The sequence below is a fragment of the Tachypleus tridentatus genome, chromosome 13 (genome assembly GCF_004210375.1).
Source record: "Tachypleus tridentatus isolate NWPU-2018 chromosome 13, ASM421037v1, whole genome shotgun sequence".
NCBI lineage: Eukaryota > Metazoa > Arthropoda > Merostomata > Xiphosura > Limulidae > Tachypleus > Tachypleus tridentatus.
This window is the reverse complement of record NC_134837.1, coordinates 61,424,621-61,444,256: the sequence shown is the minus strand read 5'-3', so window position 1 is coordinate 61,444,256 and position 19,636 is coordinate 61,424,621. Positions and strand designations below refer to the sequence as shown.

The following is a 19,636-nucleotide window of genomic DNA, read 5'->3' as shown; positions in this document are numbered from 1 at the left end:
TGGGTCTTGTTTTTATATTTAAAGTTTTGACAGAAGTTAACCCTGATTTGTGGTAAGATTTTAGATATTCCTTTCAGACCATAAAATAATGCTTTCAAATAATACACTATCCTGTAACTTATTATTATAATTTAACTAGCTTTTTGATTAAGCCACAAAGTTTCAAATAATTCAAGGTGATCTTGATAGTGAAAAATGAAACTAGCTCAAAATCTGTTGGAATGAACTAGTCTTAAAGAATTAAAACCTATTTTTGTCAGTTAATGACACTTACAGTGAATGTAAGAGAAATTAATGTATTTTTGTAAAAGTCAGTATTTGGTAGGAGGATGTGCTATATTGTTTTGACTTTCTTGTTTATAGCTAAGTGAAGCAATAACACTGAAGTTATAAAATTAGAATATGACTAAGCAGTACCTATACCATACGATGATAATTTGTGTTAAAATTCAGAAGCAAAAGTAAGTGGAAAGTATCCGAAATGGGCATTGTGGAGCAAAGAATTGTCACAAGATGAGAGAAGTTAATATTAAGAATTCATTTGAATACTTAATTTTGAAATTGAGGGAACATGTTAAAATTTGTATACTGTCAAAACTACATTGTTTATTGACACAAGTTGATATAAAATAGTTTTATTAAATTTTTATTGTAGCACTCACAGTTGGGACACCCCTAGGTGTGGATTCCTGTACATGGTGAGGGGACCTCCCAGGAAAGCTTCTGTTCTTTCAATTAACCTCTTGGATCTAAACATTCACCCACATGTTTGCTGTGCGTGGCACCTTGTTAAGGGGAGGAGAGAATCCTGGTGGTTGAGGGGTCCAACCCTAACACACCACATTGGTCTTGAGTTCCTGTAGACAGGCAGCCTTGGGGTGGTACCCTTGGGTCAACCAAGTACCAGTGTTGGATGTTCTCAACAGATTCTGTGGACATTGTATCTGATGCTGTTGTTTGGGTATAGTTCTCACGAAACCCTGGCATTGCTGCAGTGTCCTTGTTTGACAATGTAGTGTATCCCCTTGTAGGGCTCCATGGTGGGTGGGGTCAGTGGGTACCGAAATTTCCCTTTTTTTATTATGGATCCTCCAAATAAAAACTTACACAAAATTTTAAAAATCTGGGCCATAGGTAAATGACCACATCTTGAAGATTCTGAGCAGCAATCTTCAACATCTGTAACACCTGTTTCACCTAATTTTCTTATTCTACCTTCTTTCAGACAAACCTTTAGGGCAGATATCTCCCTTTTTCATTCAGAAGGGACTAGAGGGATTTGCTGGCTCCAAAGTCAGTAAAGAAGCTTCGATCTGGTGACATATTAGTGGAAACATCCATATCTCAACACAGTGAACTCCTCTTGTATTCAAAGGCAATTGGGCAAGGACCATGATGCCTGTGAGTGTAAAATAGGCCCTCATTGCGTCAATTAAAATGACTCTCACCTGTCCTACTTTCGTTCTTGTCCTAAATGGTTGGAAGAAAAAGAGGTGTAGCATTTGAAAATGATTCATAACATTATTTATCCTGAGGCTTGAAAGTTGCTGTCCATCACTTCGTCTCAGACGTATGCTGCTACACTTCGTTCCACAACTACAGTGGGAATGCAGACAAATTTCTCTGTTCCTCAAAAAAAAATTGTTTTTAAAACAGTTGAAAAACCTTTTAACCTCCATGGTAAAAAAAATTGATGAATCAACTTCAATCCATCTCTGTTCCTTACATACGTTCCAACAAATCCAAAGATCCACTTCCTTTGGTTCTGGGTACAGGCATTTCCTTGGATACATCTTCTCTCACCCCAAGATTCAAAACAATCATTTGTTCACGTCCTCAGTCATTGGAATCCCCTTCTAACAGCAGAGTCCTGCCCAATCGACCTAGGGCAGGATCCACTTAGGTCGATAGACTTCCCTTGAATAAGAACAGTAAGGAAAAAAGATGTGGTCGTTCTGCACCCAATTTACCAATGTAAATAAAAATGGCCACCTTGAAACAATGGAACTGTCAAGGTTTACATTTTGATCTGGCTGACATCAAAACACTGATTGCTTCCTACCATCCTGTATGCCTTTCCTTACAGGAAACATTTCTGAAACCTGCCGATACAGTCACTTTTCTGTGGTTTTCTTTGTCCAGAAATGACAGGCTGTGTCATGGAGGGGTGGCACTGTTGGTTGATCAGCATGTGCTTACCCTGTCTTTGCCACTCAACACACCCTGTTTGTTCTCTCTATCTGTCACATGGAGATATATATGATCAATCAGACCTTGATGCTCTCATTGAACAGTTGCCATCTCCCTTTTTCATCCTTCTAGGGAAGTGCTGATACTGATAGGAGGGGTTGCTCTGTAGTGCGTATGCTCTCTGATCACAACCTTTCTCTTTTCAATACTGGTTCTCCTTATTTTCATGCATCTCATCAGTTACTGCTATTGATCACTCAATTTGCTCTTCTTCATTATTCTCCTATTTTTCATGGAAGGTTGACAATAATCCAGGAGGCAGTGATCATTTGCCTATAATTTTGAGAGACTGGCCTTGGTCGATGCCACCTGTCCTGCATGCCCTGGTGGAAGCTGGATCACGCAAACTGGCCCTCTTTCACTGTTCCCACATAACTTGATCCTGCCACTGTCAGCCATTAGTAGACAACTGTGTGGTGGCAGTAACTGACTGTTTTATAAAAGTAGCTGCTCAATGTATTCCTAAAACCTCAAGTTTTCAACTATATTCTCATTCATGGTGAAATCCTGTCTGCCACATGGCACGGAAGGCTCAAAAATTGGCGTGGAATACTTTCAGTAGATATCCCACATTCTCAAACTACATTGCTTTCCTGTGCAGGCCCCTGCACATGTTACTTACAGTCCCCAAATGTGATCTGTCTTTAAGTCATCAGAGAAAAACAGATACTCCCAATTGGAAATACTGACTGGTATTTGCTGAACATCTTTTGAACCATCCTTCATTCTTGTTTATACACGTGGTTTGAAATTAGGTGACTATGTGGGCTCTGCCACAGTTTGTTGTGGTTCAGAATCCCCTCTATAGCTTCTGTGTTCACTGCTGAATTGTATGCCATTTTTGTTGCCCTGGATCACATAGAATTTAAGCAGTACTCAAACTGCACTATTTATACTGACTTGCTTAGTTCTCTATTGGCCCTGGAATCGGTTCACAGTAGTTCATACTCTGTTCTTGCCAATATTCAAAACTGACTTGCCCATTTTTCTTTAACATTTATTGATATCCAGTTTTTTTTGGATACTGAGCCATGTTGGTGTTCGTGGGAACGAGCTCGCCGACACTGCGGCTAAATCTATCTGCTCTGGCACTATCATCACTGTGCTTGTTCCATACATGGATTATGGTCCTGTATTCAAGGCTCGACTCCGTGCCAGCTGGCAATTGACTTGGAGTGAGCAATGTGAAAACAAGCTTTTTCCAAATAAAACGCTATGTTGGACTATGGCTGTCTTGCTTCTGTACAAATCGGAAAGAGGAAATTGTTCTAACTAGACTACTCATTGGTTAGTTTTTTAACTTATCATTTTTTTTTATCTGGAACTGATGCATCATGGTGTATTCTGTGTAACACTCAGGTCACAATAAGCCACATTTTACTTTCTTGCTGTCGTTATGAGTCTCAATAACATCACCATTTTAAACATGTTCTGTCCAAAGGTTTGTCCATAACGTTAAACGTGTTATTGGTGATGGTGACACTGTCTACCTTGGTAATGATTTTAGTTTTTTAAAGGCCATTAATGATTTTAATGGCATTTAAGTTTTTAATTTATACATTAGACCTTTTTTAATGGGATTCTCTTTTAAGAATCAAAGACCATCTAGTTTGATTTGAAATTATAAAATGGCCATAACGTTAAATAACTCAACCCGGACTGGAAAGGCCAACTTCAGGTGACTGATGGTGAATTTTGTACTTACTTGTTAGTCTTTCTGATGAGTTATGATAATTACAATTATGCTACAGAAAGTCCATTACAACTTCTATTAGTGTAGTTTTTCTTTTAACATTGTAGACAAGATGTAAACATTGGTTTTATGCTATTTATTGTATTTTTTTAAACTTTTTGTTTTACCTTAATTTCCTTTTATGGATTTTACTAAATTTACTTTAATTTTAACTTTTTACCATATGTTTGGTGCAAATAGCTGCTTTGTGCCATAAAACACTAAATCAACCAATCAACTAACCAGTTGGGACATGCACACTGATCTACCCATATCCAGAAGGTTAACATCGGTTTTTGTCTTTATGAAACAGATAATAAATGAACGTACACTTGTCTGTATGTTTAGAAAATAGTATATGTAAGAAGTTGTAAGTGAATAATTAGTTTCATTTTTAATATTTAAGTTTAGCTGTATCTCTTATTAAGATCTTGTTTTTTGCATTATATTGTTTGTTTTTAATTAACTTGAGCATATTTTTACTATATTGTGATAGTTAATTATTAACCATTATATTTATTTTTCCACACACCTTGTATGCTGGAAGGTAGAATAATTCAGGCTGTTGTCTGTCTGCAATTATGGTAATGAAGGATTAACTTTATGACTTTCAGGGTGACATGGCCCATAATGGTTCTTCAGCACAGCATGACGGAAATGATATAGATGAATCTCTCTACTCCCGGCAACTGTAAGTTTTCTTAGTTTATTAAGATTATTTTCCAACAATATTAGGTAAATTATAAAACAAATAAATACTATTGCATATGTCAAAATATTTGTAGTTAATAAATTTAAGCCAGGTTTTGTTTACATAAGATGAAAAAATTAAGTTTTTTTAATTTTATTTTAATTTTACTCATTTTATCATAGCAAACACCTAACACTATTAATACATTCAGCTTCCTGTCATTGGGGCCCGGCATGGCCAGGTGGTGGTTAAAGCACTTGACTCATAGTTCAAGGGTCGCAAGTTTGAATCCCTGTCACACCAAACATGCTTGCCCTTTCAGCTGTGGAGGCATTATAATGTAAGGGTCAATCCCACTATTTGTTGGTAAAAGAATAGCCCAAGAGTTGGTGTTGGGTGGTGATGATAGCTGCTTTCTCTCTAGTATTACACTGCTGAAGTAGGGATGGCTAGTGCAGATAGCCCACGTGTAGCTTTTCACAAAATTCTAAACAAACCAAACAAACTTGTTTTTGGGTGTTCATACCTTTGACAACTACTATAACATGACTGAAACCAAACCTAAGTATGGTATCGTAAGTAGAGATCTAGGTATGGATCTACATTGTCATGCATAAAAATGTAAATGTGAAGTCACATAAGGTTGTTTTATAATTTGCTTATAGGGCTGAGTCTAACAGCAATGTTACTGAATATGAAGTGTTATATATAACTTAGATCTCAGTTTCAAGCCTTGACTATGTTACTAAGATTCATATCAAGGCCTTTTGATTGGCTTTAAGAAACTTGCATGTTTTTGTTGCTACTAATGTTAGTCTGAGCTTAACTGTAAACAAACTAAACATACATAAGCATGCATATATTTTATTGACTTCATAACAGTACAAGCTGCAGCACATATTAAGCATCCTGTATGAGACATTTTAGTATCAACTGATTGACAGGCAACACACTACTGTAAATTGGTGTGAAAGGTTAGAACAGGTGACATCCCCAGGAGGCATTTGCCCCCCCTTCCCCATTTTTGGGAAAGGTAGAGTGAAGAACATTTTCAAAATTTTAATATGCCCAGTTAGACATAAAGTACTAAATTTTGTGTGTTCAACATAAAATTATACATCCAAGAAATTTTAAGCAGGAAAAGTAAACAGACACATTTCACCATACTTTAAACTCTCCACATTTTTTATGGGGATTCTAATGGCTTTTGAACTATTACTACAAGAAAAGGTATTCCAGCTGAATTGTAACTTTAACTTCTTGTGCTAGCCATTTTTTAAATTGGAATGCAAGTTATTTGTTTTAGATTTTCATTCTGTCTTAAAAGTCTTTTGTTGGAATAAATTGATAAATACATCAAAGAAAGTTTTAGTTTGATGTTAAATAACAAACTCAACACTATTATGGTTACTAAAGCTCTACATTAAGCATTTCATAAACATTCATTAACCTAACAGTCACCTGCTCTAGTAATACTGTGTACTGTTTTGAGACAGTATTTATTCAATGTGCGATTTGAACATTGTTTAATTAGCCTTATGCTTTACTGAGTATGCATCTTTTATTTTTTATTATGATCTGTGTAGATGATGAGAAGCTAGTATTAATGTTTATAAGCTTGTTTGTAACAACCTTGGAATCATAAGTGCTATATTTGTATCTACTATTATACTGAAACATTCAGTAACCAACCATGAAAATGAAACACTAAAATCAAGTCAAAGAAATTTCTAGTATTTTGAATGTTATTTAAGTAGCCCAACTTTAAGGTGAAACAACATAAAATTTAGAATAAACTCAGTTTGTAAAATAAATTTGATTATAACTACCTTACAAAGTGTAAAACCATTAGGAATAATTTAGAATAAAATTAGAATGTCTGTTCAGATAATATAGTATTATTGTGTTAACTTCACTGTTCTGGTAACTGTAATTTATTTTTACAATGACAGTATGATACATTATTTTTTAAAAGTTGATTGTTTAACCAAATATTTAGTATTTTTTCATGAAAGATATACAATAAAAAACTGTGCTTATGGTTTCATGCATTAGTTTATTGTAATTCTGCCTAAAAGAATTTCAAGTGCTGCAGCTGTTGAAGATTTCCCCTTTTTCTTTGTTTTGTAAATTTCTGATGCACCTCTGGTATATCAGGCAGTATAATTTTAGAACTGTGTAACCATGCAGAATGGAAAAGAGCAATTTGAACTATAAAGATCATTATTTAAACATTTAAATAACATTTTTTTATATGAAATAATGTAAAAGTCATCATTATATATATCTTAATCAAAGAACAATTGGTTGATAAGCAAAACTAGTAACCTGAAATTTTATTCTAAAATTATTTGGATGAAGGGGTGGAAAAAGAAACTAAAGAGCATTTGGGAATAGAGGAAAATCTGCATTACCCATATTTAGATTCCACCACCTAATGTATGTGCATCCACCCTATGAGTTCACAGCAGAGACCCCTTGTACATTGAACTCGTAGGGTGGACTTGTATTAGGTGTACATTAGGTGGTGAAATGTAAGTATGGTAATGTATATTTTCCTCTAATTCCAAATGCTTTTTAGTTTCTGATCTATTTCCATACAAAAATTTTAAAATAAATTTTGTTACTAATTTTTGCATATTTTATGAGTTGAATTCTTGGCTACCATATTTTGTAATTCCTAGATGGGAGACACCATTTCACCAACTTATTTAGTTCTATTCTCTAGGGAGCTTATAATATATTGATGTTGCTTGAAGGAAGATTAGTCATGACCAAGATACTGTATGGTGCAGTAAGGAGTATGTTTGTTTTGGAATTTTGCACAAAGCCACTCGAGGGCAATCTGTGCTAGTAAGGAGTATATGGTAGATTATTTACTGTATAATGCACATATAATGGCTTATTGATCAGACTGTGATTAGTACTTTAAACTGTAACTGACCTGTCTTGGTTTACTTGTTACTCTAGTTATAAAAGAGGCAGATTTTTGGGAATAGTGAAGTGTTTGGTGTGCAGGGTGGTTGTAGGCAAACTGTGGTTCATGAGACAACTGATAGAGAGAAAAATACCAGTGTTTTATGTTGTTTTTTTTTTACACATAAAGGAAGGATAGCCAAACTTTAGAGGTAGTTTTGTACTTAATTATTGAAAGGCTTAACATCTCTATCCCTTTGTGTGGCATGGCCAGGTGTTTAGGGCACTTGTAATCTGAGAGCAGCAGATTCAAATCCTTATCTCTCAAAACGTGCTCTCCCTTTCAGCCATGGAGGCATTGTAATATAAGAGTCAATCCCACTATGTGGTAAAAGAGTGACCTAAGAGTCATTATCATTGAGTGATAATGACTAACTGCCTTTCAATCTAGTCTTCCACTGCTAAAATAAGGATGGGTATTGCAGATGGCCCTTATTCAAAACACAAGAATAACACAGATTCTATTCCTTTGACTGGATTTTGTCAAAGTACTGTTATACACATTTTCATGTACAATGTATCATCCACTATTTCATATTGAACCCATCCCTATCTAGGGATCGTTGCCACGCTTTCCCATAAAACATCTGTATAAAGAAGTCTCATTTGAGTTTCAAATGTTTGTTCTTGTATGTTAATCTTAAGTGTGTGGCTAAACTTGCTGTATAGAAATTCAGTTCTCTAGCTATCTTGGTTCAAGTCGACAAATTTCTTTGAACTAAAAGCCAGATTTGGTCTTCCAAACAATACATGTGATTTGCATCATTTGCTTGTTTTGCATTCAGCTGTTATAGCATGATTCATCCAAATAACTTTTATTTTAACATTTCTACAATAAATTTGAAATAAGACTTTTGTGAAACAGTAGTTACATTCACATTAAAAGGTTTGCATAGTTTTAAAAGTTTCTTGATTATTGAAGACTGGTAGTAGATTACTGAATTGTGTGTGGTTTTGGTAAACTATTTCAGAATTATTCTAGAATTTATTAAGAAGCTCAAGTTTTTTTGTCACATTCCACAATTTTGTGATTTTTTTAAGTTAAGGTTTTTGTTATAATTTTAATATTTGTGCATTATTTAGTCATAATTTATAAAAGTTGTGCATTAAGGTTGTTTTCTAACATGTTTTTGCCTTTGAATTGCTTTGCAGTGCATAAGTACATCACAAATTGGTGTTATTGCATCGTGACTAGTAATTCTGAAGTAAATTTGTAGCAATATTAAATTGTTCACTAAATTCTGATATACCAAAGTATAAAAATAGTTTGTTGTTTGTTTAGTATTAAGTTATTTTCCCAGTCATTTTAAACTAACTGCAGTTTGATTTTTTGTTTTATATATGAAATTGTAACCAATTTATTTCTTTTTTAGCTATGTTCTGGGGCATGATGCCATGCGGCGCATGGCTTCCTCAGATGTCCTCATATCGGGCATGGGTGGTCTAGGGGTGGAAATAGCAAAAAACATCATCTTGGGAGGAGTAAAGTCAGTCACAATTCATGATGAGAGTCTGTGTGAATTAAATGATCTCTCTTCTCAGGTAGAGTAAAATGTGATATTTTAACTATAAGTTCAAAAGAAAAAAAATTATTTTCAGTGTAAAGTAGGCTAAACAATTTAGTAATTACCAATATTACTTTTGTGTTGTATATGTTTTTGTGAAAATACATTTTAATGAAGTTAAGGAAGCAAAGTTGCAAGAAAGAACTGCATTAGCAACAGCAAATTCAAACCTCTGACTGATTATATTAGTTTGTTAACTTAAAAAACAAGCTTAAACAAAAATAAATGCTGCATTAATTGAAAAGATCCCAGGGTACATGTTATAATGTGGGATTATAAAATGTATCCTAGGTTTTGGAGGTGACTGAAGAAGTAGGACCTATGTTACGATGGGGGTTATGACGTCTATCAGTCTTAATCTCTTTGCCAGTCTCACATAAGAAATAAAAAAGTAGCAATAGATATAGAAATTAGGAGAGTGAGATGGGGGTGCTCTAGTCCACAATGTCCAACATCTGTATCACTTTTCACTGCCTACAGATAGTTCCAGGAAGGTGACTGCTCTCCTAAGTAAAGGAGAAAATTAACTGAAATAAAATTAAGAGAAAAGAAATTAAGGAACTATCATTTTGGGGCAAGTAAGTTGAAAATTGACCTCTTGGAGTTAACATTCCAGCCCCCAATATGGTAGAAACAAACTGTACCAGCATGAAGTGTTCCATCCAGCTATTCAAACAAACTAGTATAGTTTCTAACCACAACCAATTCACAGTCTCCTGTGACCATCATATTCTAAACAAGCCTTTATATGAGACAGTGTACATCTGCATAAAGAAGTGCCAAGTTGTTGTGTGTGTGTGTGTGTGTGTGTGCATTCATGTGTATACTTATTTCTGAAAATTTATAAAATTAATATCTATTTAGTTGGGCTAAATAGGCATATTTAGAATTAGCAAGGAAGTTAAAAATATCTGCATTTATTAAATGTTACTGTTTCATGCTTGAAAGATTTTTTTCCAGAATGTTTTAGTAGTTCTGAGTGATCTTTTTAATATTCAGTTTCAGACAAAGAAAAAGAACTGAAGTTGATATAAAATAGTTGTATTAACTTTTTATTGTGGCACTCACAGTTGGGACACTCCTCAGTGTAGATTCCTGTACGTGGTGAGGGGGGCCTCCCAGGAAAGCTTCTGTTCATTCATTTAACCTCCTCTTGGATCTAAACATTCATCCACGTGTTTGCTGTGCATGGCTCCTCATGAAGGGGGGGGGTGAAAATACTGGTGGTTGAGGGGTCCAACCCTAACACACCACTTTGGCCTTGAGTTCCTTTAGCCAGACAGCCTTGGGGTGATACCCTTGAGTAGCTGGTCCACTTGGGCTTGGGTCAGTACCAGTGTTGGATGTTTTCATCAGATGTTGTGGACATTGTATCTGATGCTGTTGTTTGGGTATAGTTCTCCGAAACCCTGGCATTGCTGCAGTGCCCTTGTTTGACAATGGTGGGTGGGGTCAGTGGGTACCAAAATTTTCTTTTTTTTATTATGGATCCTCCAAATACAAACTTAAACAAAATAGTGAAAAATACTAGTCTATAGGTAAATGACCACATCTTGAATATTCTGAGCAGCAATCTTTAACATCTGTAACACCTATTTTACCTGATTTTCTTATTCAAACCTTGTTTTATACAAAGCTTTAGGGCAGATATCTCCCTTTTTCATTTAGAAGGGACTAGAAGGATTTGCTGGCTCTCCAAAGCCAGTAAAGAACCTTCGATCTGGTGACATATTAGTGGAAACATCCACATCTCAACACAGTGAACTCTTTTCACATTCAAAGGCAATTGGGGATATACCTATTGAGGTTATACCTCATGTCACTTTGAATTCATCACGAAAAGTTATTGTTGAGAGGGATTTGAAGAACATCCCCGAGTTAGAGATTCCTGTTGGCTTCCTCACTTAAGGAGTTTCTGCAGTGAGGCATATCTCCACTTGCAAAGATGGAATTACGATGCTGACCGGTATCCTCATTCTGACATTTACATTACCACGTTCACCTGCCACCATCAAGGCAGGCTATCTTAATTGCAGAGTATGGCTTTACATTCCAAACCCTCCAATGTTTCCAGTGTTAGTGGTTCTGTCCCTCAAAGACATCATGTTGTGGTTCCTGGACGTGCTCTCGTTGCTGTTGCAAGGACCATGATGCCTGTGAGTGTGAAACAGACCTTGATTGCGTCAATTGAAATGGTTCTTACCCATCCTACTTTTGTTCCTGCCCTAAATGGTTGGAAGAAAAAGAGGTGTAGCATTTGAAAACCCTTTCCTTATTTGTTTGAGATTTTTTGAATTGGGTTTAATTTGAATTTTAAATTAAGATTTGAAATAAATTTGCATTTAGAATGATGTTGACTGAAGAAATTATTTTAACTTTTGAAAACTGGCATTTCCTGTAAGTTACTTATTTTAAGAACAATTGAAACTGATTATATGCTTGTATGATGATTGATGAATCTCGGTGATTAATATTGAGAATTGACTTTGGTTTTTTTTGTTTTTTATCAAAGTTGAAAATGTTTATTCAAAGTGATATTTCAAATACTTGGTTGTAATTCACTGTCTATGATTTACAATGTTTGTTTATAGTTTTACGTGAGAGAAGCTGATGTTGGGAGAAATAGAGCAGAAACTTGTCTACAACATTTGCAAGAATTAAATACATATGTTAAAGTCAATGCCTACACTGGAAAACTCACTGAGGATTTTCTAAAAAATTTCAGGGTATGAGTTTTTTTGTTTGGAATATGCTGTCTTACAATAAATATTTCAAAACTTTTTCTTGATTACAATTGAAACTGGAATCTGACCACAGACCCTCAATGCTGAAGTTTTGGAGTGAACATTTTAAAGATGTATGTGTTGTGCATTGTTTTTGAAACAGAGTGTCAGTTTTTATATACAGTTATAAATCATTCAGTAATATGATTTGGATTGATAAACAACTATTAAATATATATTTTAAACAGTTCAACTAAGTATGAAAATTGACATGTTCTTTAAGAAAGATTTGAAGAATGTTTTATTACTCGACCCTTTTAACAGTATAAACAGGGATTTTGTATAATATATATAATATAAAAACTGATAATAAGCATAATGTCAACCCTCTCCTGTCCCTTGACATATTACTGTGTGCATATTTGTTTATTACAAAAAATAATAGTTCATAAAAATCATCATATCTGAGACATGAGCATTTAATACAAAGCATGGTTAACATTGAGTATCTTTAATTGTGACTTAGATTGTTGTATGGTTAACGTAGTTTGTAATGAAACCATGATGTATTATAGGAAGTGGTGATCAAGAAAGATTTGTCACATATTAGCAAACTTTATAGAAATTTAAGAGTTATATGAGGCAGACTTGTGGCTGGTTTTTGTACATTCACAAGTTTTGCCTGCATGTGAACTTTTCGTTATTTATATTGAAAACAAATATTCATTAAAATTGATGAAAAGTAAATTAAGAACCTTAACTTTTCAATTAGTTTTGTTTGTTAGTGAATTTGGAGGGGAATTGGACAAAATTTTTTAAAATGTAATATCATGTGCCATCTTAAAAATAAGAACATCAAAGTGTAATGAACTTATCATTGGAGATCTGAATGAGGCATAAGTTTTACTTCAGCTGTAGTCCATGTGGGTTATAGCCTCTTTTTTGTTTTATAAACAAAACTTAGTTATTTAAATCGTGTTTGTGATACAAAGGTGAGTCTGGTTGCAATATATTTGTTTAGTTAATCTATTAAATAAATGAACATTTTCCTTTAGTAGTTTCAAGATATTTTTACAGGTAAAACCTTACAGAATGTGTTGTAAGATACTTTTGTATGTTTTCAGGTTGTTGTTTTAACAGACACACCACTTGAAGAACAACTTAGGATTGGAGATTATACTCACTCAGAAAATATTGGTCTTATCATAGCTGACACCAGAGGTCTCTTTGGGTAGGGTTAAAATTTATAAATATATAAAGAAGTACTAAACAGTTAACATTTTATGTGCATGTTATTATATAATGTTTTTGTTCATTGTTATTGATTGTATAAATAACTGAATCATTTCCAGTGTCTACTTTCTATTTTTTCTCTTTTCTGTTAAAGTGTGACCCTTTTAATTTATTATGCAAGATTTTGGATGAATTTGCTGTAATTATAACACAAAAAAAAGACTGCTTTTATATTTTTCATTCTTATTAATACTGTAAAAACATTTTAAGTACACTAAAAAACACAAGTGAAAGTCCTTTATCAACTTTAACACTATCTGTAGTGACATCCTTTACTGTGCATATGAGATATTTAGTGACTTACATTCAAAATTTGAACTACATTTTTTTATACTGATTATTATTCTAAGCATCCCCTCTTTAATTTATTCAGCCACCAGTAGGAATGAAATTTCACATAAATTACTCAACATGAGATCATTATTGCTCAGTCAAAGCATAATTTTTATAGCCTTCAATTTTGTTTGGTAACAGAACAATGAAATACAAAATAAAACCCTTCTTGCCACACCCATTTGCCATATTCTCTATTTCAGGATTTGTTAATTGTTTCCTTTTACAGTTAATTCTATATTATTCATAACCAATAGAAAGACTAGGATTTCATCTTTCAAATGACATATAGCATTATTTTTTAATAACAGAATTATCAATTTCTTTTAGTACATGGATCGTTCCTGCGAAAAACACAGCTAACTTGGATAGATTTTTAACAGCTCTTGCTGCATAATTAGAAATTCAGAAAAATTGTGATAATTTTGGAACTTTGTCTTTTTTTTTGCTTGTTTTCATTCACTATTATTTGATGCACTATTTAATTAACTCTTTCACAACAAGCTTGATACAACACAAGTTCTACACATTTGCACATGCTAAGTATTTGCATTATCACTTTGATACATGTGTATCTTCACAAAATTTGGTAGACTTTTAACAAAGATTATAAGCATTTTGTATATAAAAGAATCACGTTTGCTGTGGGATATTTTTACAAAAAGTTTTGTGAAAATATTTAGTCTGTTTCATTAATCTGAGTGCAAAGTTATTCCATGTTATGATTAAAAAAAGAAACTATTCTTTGTCTCAAAACTTTTGGATACTATTTGCATAATCTCTAAAATCTTCTCAACACACCTCAGATGTTTGTTTTTAGTAAGACTTTATATTTTATTTTGTATACTCTATGTGGAATTTCTCATTTGACAGACCTTGTAACTGTCATAAAAAAACTTAGGAAATAAATATAAATTATGCTTTTTTTATGCTAGAATGACGTATATAATACAAAAATACAAATGTATAATCTAGGTAATTTAAGTTTCATAACGATATATATGTGTATGTGTCCGTATTATTCTTTATTATATTGACCATCCAATCATGTCTAGAGCTATCATTACATAACTTGCATGGATGCAGTTAACCTATTACGTATCCAGTAATATAAGACTAACTTTTAGTCTTTTCTGTTTTAGACTGGTGTTTTAGTAATATACAGTTATATTTCAGTTATATATTGTATATGTATACAGATTATTACTTTTGAGAAATAAGCTATATTTACTATAAGATAGCAAATAATAAATCAAGAAGTAAACAATTAACTCTTCCAGCTACAACTTTTGAACTTAGTTGCTTCTGGACATAGGTTGCTAAGCCTTTTTAAAATGTTGCACTTGGAGAATATATAAAAAAAAATATATATATATAAAATAATTTTTTTATATATATAGTTGAATAACCAGAAAATCATAACTACACTGATACCCTAGAATTTCACTATAATTTAATAAACTTAGTAACTAAGATGTATTTAGGTCTGAAAAAATGATATTTCAAGCAGACTAAAGACACAACCTACCTTCTTAAAATCTTGGTTTAAAAGAATGTGGTAGCCTTTTTAAAGGTTAAAAGGGTTGAGAAAACCACTGGGGGATATTCTAAGCTGATGATTGGTTATTCACATGTCATATATTGAAGTAAATGTATACAAGGTACAGCTTCCAAAAATGAAAAAAAGGTGAAAGGTTAATTTGATACAAAAGTCATATCTCAGCTTAATTAAAATATATAAGGTTGTTGTTTTATATTTTAGTTCATCAATATTAGTAATTTGAGTTCCCGATTTGTACAAAACTATAGATTTAGTATTTTCACATAACAGCCATCTAATTTTAAACAGTGCTGCATTCAAGAATACCACATGACTCGCAAAAATCTATATTTAGGTGTTTTTTTAATATTTACTTCTAAATCAAAAATATTAACTTTATTAACATTTCAATTGTAATTTACAATTGATTCCACACTTAATGACATAAATTCATAAAGTAATAGTTCAATAAAATTTTGAATGCATGTTAAGAAATGCATTGACATGGCCTTTGACTCGTGACCTATTGTGACCGGGTTAAACCAATACTTGATGTGAATGGTGTTCAAACTGGACATTCAAAGCATGTTGTCTGTGCATGGTTTACAGCATCCTATGGAGAGAATTATTTTTAGTGCTGGAATTACATTTATTGTAGGCACATCATTTAATCTTGCAAACTTATTAATTGAAGAGTAGTTTGACTTTATAACTCCAAGATGGCAACAACCACTTGTAAAATGTCGACAACTAACCTTGTAGTCTTTAGTTAGTCTGAAGGAATGGGCTCTGAGAGTTGCCTGTGGTTCATGAACAGCTTAGGGTATTTTGAACTGTGTGATAGAAGCTTCTTTGTAGTGATGACAATGGTTTAATAACAATGAACAGAAGATATTCTTAACAATATTTTGTAATTGTAGTGTTATCATTATCTTTGTTAATTTTTAGTAATGTATCTGGGTTTGGTTTGAAATTTGATAGTAACTATTGTAAAGCCAGCTTCAGCTTTCTTCTTCCCTACTACATCTGTTATTGTCTTTTATACATCATGGTGTTGTTGGTAAATACATTAACTATCAGGTAAGGAGATATTTTTCAAAGTTTCTTCTGCTGTTCTAGTTTTAGAAGAAAATAGTGTTAAGATATATTTTTGTAGCCTCTGATTTCCATGGTCACCTCGATGTGGTTATTGGCTACGAAGGGGCTGATAAAAACATCTTCCTCCATCTTCTCCAGGAGATAATCCTTATTTATGGTTAACTCCTGAGCCCAAAAAGAGGGACAAATATGTCATTTATGCACATATTTACGGAATTAATAAATATTTATATGTATAGTTGTTTCTGAGGTTTACAAAATCTAATAGCTGAAATTCATATGCACATAGTTATGAAATTAGTTATCTATTAAGGTCTGCCATACAAACCAAATCCTGGGTTCCTGACTTTGAAGGCACTGTTAGAAATACTTCACTAAGTCTGTTATTTGGTTTTTGAAAGACTTGTAATGTTTTCTGAAGGTTTGATAGATTTTGTGATTATATACATATCAAAACTACATTGACTATATATTGAAATAATCACATGGTCACTCAGTTTTGAGTGAGCCTGTGTCAAGAAAGTTAATCCTTTACAGACAGGTCATGAGTCAAAGGCCTTCCATTGTGTTTGACACACATTCAAAATTTTATTGAACTGTAATTTTATGAATTCGTTTTTAAGTTTGGTATTGTGCTGTAAATTATAATTCAAGTTTTACTGTTATACATTATATAATTTTTAATTTAAAAGTGAATATTAAATAATACTTAAACATTAATTTTTGTGTGCCACATGTTGAATTTGGTACTGATTCAGATTAGATGTTTGATGTCAAAATTCAAAGTTAATAGTTTAGTATGAATTAGGAACTCAAATTACAGATATTGACAAGCTAGTATATTAAAAAAAAAACTTGCTGTCTTTGCAATTGGCTGAAATATTACTCATTAAATCAAATGGTGATTGAGTTCACTTCTTTCCATTTTTGGAAAAGGTCCCTTATATAAAATCTTCTGTATATGACACGTGAATAACCAATTGAAAGCTTGAGTTGTAATGTCCTCTTAGTGGCTTACTCAGCCATTTTCAAATATAATGGCATCATTTCTTTCAAGACACACCTTGCTTGAAAGTTGAGTCAGTAACCTACTTGAAATTTATATTTTTAAACCCAAATGCAAGTTACTTAGCTTGATATAGTTATTTATGATTTCTTGGTTATTCAGATGTACATATAAAAGAAAGTATTTTATTTCACATTCTTTACTTGCAAAATTTCTTAAGGTTAAGCAGCCTGATGAGCGGCAAGCAAGTGTGTAGGCTGTGACCAGGAGAGATAACTGTTTGCTTTACTTCATTTACTATTCTGTGTTTTAAGAAAAATACATTTAAAAACTTATTTCTAAATAGTAATATATATGTGTGTATAATTTGTAATAATTGATTTGTGACTTTCTCTACAAAATGCTTGTCTGCTAACATACAGCCAAGGCATTTCATTTAGTAATGATTAAAGGTCAGCTTTATTTAATATGGTAGCATGAAGGCATGTGTACTACTTCATTGTAACTTGTGTATTGTTAGCCAGTAATGACTCGAAAGTCAGTATAATAAAAATATATATATAAAATATGGCACTACTACGAGATCTTAAGCCATTTAGTCAAAATATTTATATATTTGTGTTAATTTGAAGTCATTCTAGAATGAAAAAAGCCTAATTTATATTTTTCCTAATTTTGTATAGTGGTTAAGATTGGTCAAATCTACTAAATTTGAACATATGTTAGTTAAAATACAAAGTTGTATCTTAAGTTTGATATAACTACCTTGTCATTATAAGGGTTTTGCATTTAAATTTTCTAATGCATAAAAGTATATTTAATTTTAAAATGAAAATTACTCTGTGTATTAGATAGGCAACAAGTGAAAAGAAAAAAGGCATGAGAAAAACTGGTTAACAAACCTTAAGACTGAAATATATCTGATATTTTCTGTATGAGAGCATTGTAATGCTTATTAATCTGTACAATTGTATGAACATACACTTGTTAATTTAAAAGTTGTATCATGAAAACTATAACAAGCATAAAATGGTTGAGTGACTGTTTTGTTAAGTGATGTTTTACTTTTCAACATACTGTATAATTAAAGAATGGCATATTTTCTTTTTGTCTTTTTTCAGTCAGATTTTTTGTGATTTTGGAGAGAATTTTACTGTTGTTGACGTGACAGGTGAACAACCTATATCTGTTATGATTGCCTCTATCAGTAAGGTAGGTTTTTTATGTGGATTTGTGTGGATCTATTTAACTTTAATAAGTCATGTCTGTGCACTAAAAGTTACATCAGTGACTGTGTACTGTCCTCCAGTAAAATATTGAACCTGGTTGAAATGCAGTGGTTTACTGTTTTATATGAACTTTGTGTGTAGCAAAAGAAGTTTTGTTTATCAATAGTCCATGTAATAACATATTAAGTAATGGAGATGTACCTTTAGGTATGTTATAAACTATTATTACTTGGGGTGGTCTTAAGTTCATTAATTATTTAAAGTTTAACTTTTTTGGCATCTGAATTTTAGCAAAGAACTGGTATAATCACCAAAACAATTTTAATGACTGTGTTCTAAGTGGCAATGTTGAAACAAGTCAGTACATAATTTAAATAATGCGATTTTTGTCCCCTATGTTATCAAAGAATGTTTGTTTTTCACAACCTTTTTTTCAATTTTCAACAATTTTGATTTTATTTTTATAAAAAAAATAAGGGATTAGCAGTTGGAATTTTGTACAGTATTAAAAAATACGTTTGTATAGAGAAAGAAATATAATTTATTTTCATCTTGTATCTGTATTGGTGTGGCGTGATGATTAGATCAGTCAATTTGCAATCTGCGAGTTATGGGATCAGATCACATCCCTGAACGTGTGTGCCCTTTCAGCCATAAGGACATGAGTCAATTCCACTATTTGTCAATACTCATAAGATTTGGAGGTGCTTGGTGGTACGGTACATGCCTTCCATTTAGCCTGTTACTTTAAATTAGAGGTAGCTAGCACATGAAGCTTTCAAATAGTGTTGCTTGAAATTCAGATCATAATAGAGCATGTCTGTATCTTGTGACTGAATTTTTCAGTCAGCTAATTTGATCACCAGGCCATTAAATTTGTGAATGTTTGAATTTTTTTATCTGTAATTAAGACTTAAAAGTAATTGAAAAATAATTATTTTAAAATTGGCTATAAAATGGTAACAATCTTTTTTTCTGTTCTTAAATAGTCTTGAATAAGTAAACACTTTTAGAGTAGTTAAAATTAACTATCAGTTACTTGTTAAAGTAATTGCTCCTGATGTATATAGTTTTAAATAAACATACCAAAACATGTTTTCATCTACAGGTAGCACCTTACAAGTATCTGAAAATACTGAAATAATTAAATTATTAAAACCCTTCTTTTAGATACATTAATTCAGTTGATACAGGGTTGGT

At 32.6% G+C, this 19,636-nt stretch overlaps 1 protein-coding gene across 9 annotated transcripts in view; it reads left to right on the top strand.

Annotated features, from left to right (window-relative positions):
• Uba1 (ubiquitin-like activating enzyme 1) overlaps nucleotides 1-19,636 on the top strand; it is an 81,322-nt gene that overhangs the window by 31,509 nt on the left and 30,177 nt on the right. For all 9 annotated transcript variants that reach the window (XM_076477495.1, XM_076477494.1, XM_076477493.1 and 6 more), the window contains 5 exons: nucleotides 4,597-4,673; nucleotides 9,023-9,191; nucleotides 11,806-11,940; nucleotides 13,062-13,168; nucleotides 18,329-18,419. In XM_076477495.1, coding sequence (XP_076333610.1) covers nucleotides 4,597-4,673; nucleotides 9,023-9,191; nucleotides 11,806-11,940; nucleotides 13,062-13,168; nucleotides 18,329-18,419 — 579 coding nt within the window. The remainder of the gene's footprint in view (nucleotides 1-4,596; nucleotides 4,674-9,022; nucleotides 9,192-11,805; nucleotides 11,941-13,061; nucleotides 13,169-18,328; nucleotides 18,420-19,636) is intronic.